Below are 6,988 nucleotides of genomic sequence, written 5' to 3'. Positions count from 1 at the left end.
CATGTTGCATATTTTACAGCAAGCTTATTGAAAGCACAAAAAGAAATTTAACAACTCTAACAAAAGCGGCTATCTTAACCTACTTAACGTCCTTTAGCTAAAATATGTGATTTTCTTGTTCAGTTTGGTACATTAACCGGTCTATGTTGCTGGTCGAACTATATTTCGTTATATGTCACAAATACGCATGCGCTTGTTTCGGTGGAGGGCGGGAAAAAGAAGGGGGATAATAATTGAACTTCAGCTTGAGGATTTGGAGTTTGTTCGCTTTTCCCGTGTATGATTTAAATCTGAATGTCCACGTGTTAAGTTTTGTTGATCGAGTTACTGAAAGAACGAACTTGGATTTGAGGGTTAGTGATAGACCTGTTGCGATAGTAGTACTAGTGACCTCTGTCAAACCAATCTGAACGTATACCAAACAGGTTGTAGCTTCTATCACTCTGCAAATTCCACACGCAGGAAAACGGTGCCTTTCATTTTGCCAACATGATAAATAATATTCGTACAGTTTTAATAAGTGAAAAAGTGGATTCAATATGTGCGAAAATTTTACGAGAGAATGGGTTTGAAGTAACAAACAAAACAGGAATGACTGGACGGGAACTTGTGGATGAGGTAAAGGTACGTGTAACTATAGACATTAGATATTTCTTATGAAATCCTCTATTTATGTAAACAGACATGTGAAACAAAAACAGTCTTGTAGATTAGGAAAACAAAACGCCTAAGAATTTTAAATTATTTTATTCGGTATATTCGAAATTACATTTCATTACGTATTAAAAACGTGTAGTTATATTAAAAGTGAACTGTTTAATGTTAAGTATTTGACAATATTGATCCAAGCATTATTTATGTTACTAATAACATATAGATACACACCAATTTGAAGTAGACCATTGCTAAGTTATGAAAGTTAGAAAAAAAATGTACTGGAAATTATTAGTTTTTTTGGAATTAGAAACCAAAATATTTCTGTACTGACACCATTTTTTAACTCTAAAATCACCGATAGGACGAAAAGGTGAGAAAGATCGACAATTTGTATATTTATTCATAGAGTAGAGACAAAAAGCTATTATACTAGTACAATCATGAATTTTGTATACCATCTTATTGAAAGCGGGACTAACTGCTATCTAACCTTAAATTAAGAACAAATTACTAATAATATGTTCAGATATGTCGACGAAAAATTCACACTTGTTTATGAAAACTGGTTTCGAAAAAAAAAAAGTACTGTTCCTACATGTAACTGAGTATTGCATACTTTTTTACCATATTTATCATTCGCTGTAGACGTGTGGTTGTCATTAGCGGTTAGTTAGAAACTGCTATCATTGTGTAATGATGTGAATTAACTTCCATTTAAGAATAATAATATCGCTTGGTTTGTTTGAATTTTACTCAAAGCTACATGAGGGCTATCTGCGCTAGCCCTCCCTAATTTAGCAGTGTAAGACTAGAGGGAAAGCAGCTAGTCATCACCGCTCTTGGGCTATTCTTTTACCAACGAATAGTGGAATTGGCCGTAATATTATAACGCCCCCCACGGCTGAAAGGGCGAGCATGTTTGGTGCCACGAGGATTAGAACCCGCGACTCTCGGAATACGAATCGATTACCTTAACCAACTGGCCATGCCGGGCCTAATAATGTGGCAAAATTTGATGCATGGCTGTATTTATACCCAACCAGACAGTGCTCTTGTCATGATTCAAAATATCACAATTTGAGCCAGTGTTGTATTGAATATGGCACTCGCGCCATAATACACTGATGACGTCGCCGTTTTGAGCAGGTCATGTAACCCGTTGACTGCTTGCTGCACGTAAGGTTTAAACTGAATAGTGTTAGGCTGGTGTGGTAAGTGGTGTGTCGCTCATAATCCTAAAAAAAAAGGGCCTATAATATCTTACAGATGTTTTAAACGCAAAAACAAAAAGTAATCAAAGTCAAATTAAAAATCTACGATACACAAATCATTGTAACAAGAAATATTAAATCCTAGGTATCATTTTCAACTCAAACTTAACAAATCACACACGCAAAACTTTTGTACTAAAATAAGTCAAAGACTATGCTGTGTTAGGAAAAGCGGAGGAGTGCTTAGAGGATGTAACATTGACATCTGTAAAATGTGCATAAGATCTGTTACCGAGTGTGACAACATGGTGTTATGAAACACGTGAGAAAATATATTTTAAATACTACAAATAAAGTATTACATATAGCCTACAGGTTACAGATTTATATCCCCTCAATTATCTAAAAACTATCAATAAATTTACACCTATTAAAGACGGAATGTACAAGCGAGCCATAGGCTATTACAACAAAGCAGTCAACTCGCTACTTAATTCATTACCCTTTCTGAGACACCCAAATCATGGTGTATCCACATATCTCCCTTAAATCTAATCAACTCGATCCATTATGTATGTGTATTACCTTACTAACATCAACATTTAAATTTTTCAACTCAGGTACTTGGACGTTTTTTCTCCCAATATCAAAATTACGGGTAGTTGGTTCTTTAGGTCTCCATCTATCTCTGGTGCTGTTCACACCTTCATTCTTCCAATCCATCATTCTGGTTCTATTTGCTTCGTGACTGCTGACTTCGATTGTTAAAATATACACGTGCATGTGCACAAGCGGACATATTTGTCAATGTGTGTGGAATTCTCGTCCCCTCCGTTTTTCTCTCTCGAATCATGCCTTCTCACAATTAAGCCTCCAAGTTCCTTTGAAACATAAGCAGGGCAAAGATATAATTATTTTTGAGCATTCCCAGTTATATTTGTACCCGAACTTTCGTTTGAGGTCAAATAACTGGAAACCGAAATTCCCGTCATGTTTTTTCTTTCTTTGTAGACAGAATATTACGTAACCCGGAACGAACTGAGAGACGCACTAATATGAAAGCCACAAATTATGACTTGCATTCTAACACAAGTTAGGCCCGGCATGGCCAGGTGGTTAAGGCACTCGACTCGTAATTCGAGGGTCGCGGGTTCGAATCTCCGTCGCACCAAACATGTTCGCCATTTCAGCCATGGGGGCGTTATAATATTACGGTCAATCCCACTATTCGTTGGTAAAAGAGTAACCCAAGAGTGGTGATGACTAGCTGCCTTCCCTCTAGTTTTACACTGTTAAATTAGGGACGGCTAGCACAGATAGTCCTCGTGTAGCTTTGCGCGAAATTCAAAACAAAACAAACTAACACAAGTTTTTACTGTGTAAATGGCTGTTGGTGTTTTAAAATGAGTGTCTGTTGAACATGATTAAGACATTTCAAGATAAAAAACAGCTCTGCTTATAAACATTTACTAAAACACTGTTCAGACAAAGTAACAGATGTATTTGTGTAGTCACTCACTTACAGAAATTTAAGATAATAAAGGTAGCTTTTACATCTAACAGTTTTGTGTAGTTATAAAGTTCTTCAAATTGAGTAATTCTCACTAACTTCCAATCGGCGACCCGCTACTGGACGGACATTTAGAAATCGGTTGCTGCATAAAGATAGCGTTTTATGAGTATGTTTATCGGCTATAATATATTGTTCATACAAATATGTAACCCAACGACAAATTCTAAATAGGGGAGTTAATAAGCACATCCCAACAACAGGATTAGAGGTAAACGATTCAGTCCAGAAACCAGCTATCTGTAAAGAGATGAAGTGCACCAGTATCAACTAAGACATCTAATTCAGACATTGAAGTTATGTAGGAGGCAAAGAACTAGTTTATCTTGTAATAATATGTATAGACTAGTGGCTACCACTGGCAGTCTACAATCATTACAAATCGCATTATCTCTACATTTATAATCTTAACTGAAAATAACCTTCAAACTGGATGCAGGATAGCTTATACTTTACCTGGAAAGGAATAATTTGGTTGGAATTTCTCGCAAAGCTACATAGGGGCTATCTGCGCTCGCCGTCCCTAATTTAGCAATGATAGACTTTAAGAAAGGCAGCTGGTCAAAATCGTCCAACCTTGGGCTCTTCTTTTAGCAACGTAGTGGGATTGACTGTACATTTGTAACGCCCCCAAGGCTGAAAGGGCGAGAGTGTTAGGTAATTGGGATCCGACCCGCGACTCGCAGATTACGAGTCTAGCGCCATATCTACCAAGTTATGCCAAACCTAAGGAAAATAATAAGAAACATTCGAGAACAAGCAGTGTCATGTCATGACGAATGATTGTTTTCTTTTTTAATGTCGTAATCTAAGAAGACTTGTGCTCGCATTTTCTAGCTTGAACAAGCAATACAACTTTACGCTAGTTTTTTTTTTTTAATATCGTTTACTAATGCAAATTCTGTTTCCCTGTGTGCAAAAATTATAAATTTCTTTCTGTTTAATAAATGTGCTTGTTGCAAATATGAACGTTAAGTTTTTAGAGAAAAAAAAGAAATGGAACTATAACCTAGAATGAATAATCCATGACCATCAATATAATAATAACTATTATAAAATAGATCTTTGAAAGTATATACGATATTATTCTCTGCAGGGATTTCCGGTAGAATAAAAAGGTCTAGTCTGCAAAATAGAAGGTCCAATGAATGCTGAGGTATAGAGTTCGACTGAAAGAAGGAATTCGTATCTAAAATGTACAAACTGTCTTTATTATGACACATTACGTATCGAAGAAATACAAAAGTATTGTTTGTTTTAGAATTTCGCGCAAAGTTACACGAGGGCTATCTGCGCTAGCCATCCCTAATTTATCAGTGTAAGATTAGAGGAAAGGCAGCTAGTCACCACAACCCACCGCCAACTCTTGGGCTACTTTTTTACCAACGAATAGTGGAATTGTTCGTTACATTATAACGCCCCCACGGCTGAAAGGGCGAGCATGTTTGGTGCGACGGGGATTCGAACCCGCGACCCTCAGATTACGAGTTGCACGCCTTAACCCACCTGGCCATGCCGAGCCGAGTTTACTAGAGCAACTCTGTTATTAAACACAAAACCACACAAGGACTTACTTGTTCTGTGTTAACAAGCATCAAAACCCAAGCTTTAGTGGTATAATTCTGGACACTTTCCACTGTGCCAGGGAACTAGCAACTCTGTATCCAAACTAAACTGAAAGAAAACGAAAATGTTGAAAAAACCAAGTACCAATGTTGGACGTTCTCAACAAGTGTTGTGAACATTGTGTCCGATGCTGGTGTTTGTATATAGTGCTCATGAAATGCTGGCATTGCTGTAATGTATTCTTGTAGGGTTCCATGGTAGGTGGGGACAGTGGGCAATGAAATGTTCTTTACTTTATTATTGTTATTCCCATTCACGAATTAAAAAAAAAGTAGAAAAAAGTATAATTGTTAAATGGCCATGAATGGATGAACTCTGTTCAACAATCACCATCACAATCAGTTCCTGTACCTAGATTTCTTATTTTGCATTTATTATCTGAGAAATTATTAAGATACATATCTCCACTTTTTTTATTCAAAAGGGATTAGAGGAGCTTGCCGGTTTCCCAAAATCAATTAGAAAGTTACTCTCTGGAGACATTTTGTTGGAAACATCTTCACCGCAACACACTAAACTCCTCCTGAACTTGAAGAGCACTGAGGATATAGCCATTGAGGTTACTCCCTATGCTATCCTGAATTCCTCAAGAGGAGTTATTGTTGAAAGGGGCTTGAAGAACATTTCAAAGTCGGAGATCCTCATTGGGTTTTTTCAGTCAAGGCATTTTTGTGGTGCAAAGACTGAATTATGCTGCCTACTAATGTTCTGATTTTGACGTTTACGCCACCATGTCTGCCTGCCACAGTCAAGGCAGGTTGTCAGAATTGTAAGGTATAGACTTACATTATTAACCTCTTGGATGCTTACAGTGTCAGCAATTTGGTCACTTGAAGACATCATGTCATGGCTCCTTAACTCTTTATGGTGCTTATGAGTGTGAACTGGAACCATACTGTGCTAACTGTAGGGGTTCACACCTCTCTTACTCTCATTCTTGCCCCCTTGGTGTGGATTCTTGTACATGGTAAGAAGACCTCCCAGGGAAGGTTCTGTTCTTTCAGTTTACCTCCTTTGGGATCTAAACATCCACCCATGTGTTTGCCATGCATGGCAACCCTGAAGGGGAGGAGAGGATCCTGGTGATTGAGGGGTCCAACCCTGCCACAGTCAAGGCAGGTTGTCAGAATTGTAAGGTATAGCCTTACATTATTAACCTCTTGGATGCTTACAGTGTCAGCAATTTGGTCACTTGAAGACATCATGTCATGGCTCCTTAACTCTTTATGGTGCTTATGAGTGTGAACTGGAACCATACTGTGCTAACTGTAGGGGTTCACACCTCTCTTACTCTCATTCTTGCCCCCTCAGTGTGGATTCTTGTACATGGTAAGAGGACCTCCAAGGGAAGGTTCTGTTCTTTCAGTTTACCTCCTTTGGGATCTAAACATCCACCCATGTGTTTGCCATGCATGGCAACCCTGAAGGGGAGGAGAGGATCCTGGTGATTGAGGGGTCCAACCCTGCCACAGTCAAGGCAGGTTGTCAGAATTGTAAGGTATAGCCTTACATTATTAACCTCTTGGATGCTTACAGTGTCAGCAATTTGGTCACTTGAAGACATCATGTCATGGCTCCTTAACTCTTTATGGTGCTTATGAGTGTGAACTGGAACCATACTGTGCTAACTGTAGGGGTTCACACCTCTCTTACTCTCATTCTTGCCCCCTCAGTGTGGATTCTTGTACATGGTAAGAGGACCTCCAAGGGAAGGTTCTGTTCTTTCAGTTTACCTCCTTTGGGATCTAAACATCCACCCATGTGTTTGCCATGCATGGCAACCCTGAAGGGGAGGAGAGGATCCTGGTGATTGAGGGGTCCAACCCTGCCACAGTTAAGGCAGGTTGTCAGAATTGTAAGGTATAGCCTTACATTATTAACCTCTTGGATGCTTACAGTGTCAGCAATTTGGTCACTTGAAGAC

The 6,988-nt window shown here is 38.6% G+C and overlaps 1 protein-coding gene across 2 annotated transcripts in view; it reads left to right on the top strand.

Annotated features, from left to right (window-relative positions):
• The first annotated feature begins 228 nt into the window (after positions 1-228).
• LOC143246231 (D-3-phosphoglycerate dehydrogenase) overlaps positions 229-6,988 on the top strand; it is a 46,899-nt gene continuing 40,139 nt past the window's right edge. Inside the window, exon 1 of one of the 2 annotated variants that reach the window (XM_076492596.1) lies at positions 229-618. In XM_076492596.1, coding sequence (XP_076348711.1) covers positions 490-618 — 129 coding nt within the window. In that variant the 5' untranslated portion in view covers positions 229-489. Of the gene's footprint in view, positions 625-6,988 lie in introns of both variants that reach the window. The other variant, XM_076492595.1, reaches the window with a different exon arrangement.

The sequence above is a fragment of the Tachypleus tridentatus genome, chromosome 3, assembly GCF_004210375.1.
Source record: "Tachypleus tridentatus isolate NWPU-2018 chromosome 3, ASM421037v1, whole genome shotgun sequence".
Classification (NCBI taxonomy): domain Eukaryota; kingdom Metazoa; phylum Arthropoda; class Merostomata; order Xiphosura; family Limulidae; genus Tachypleus; species Tachypleus tridentatus.
This window is presented reverse-complemented; position numbering and strand designations above follow the sequence as displayed.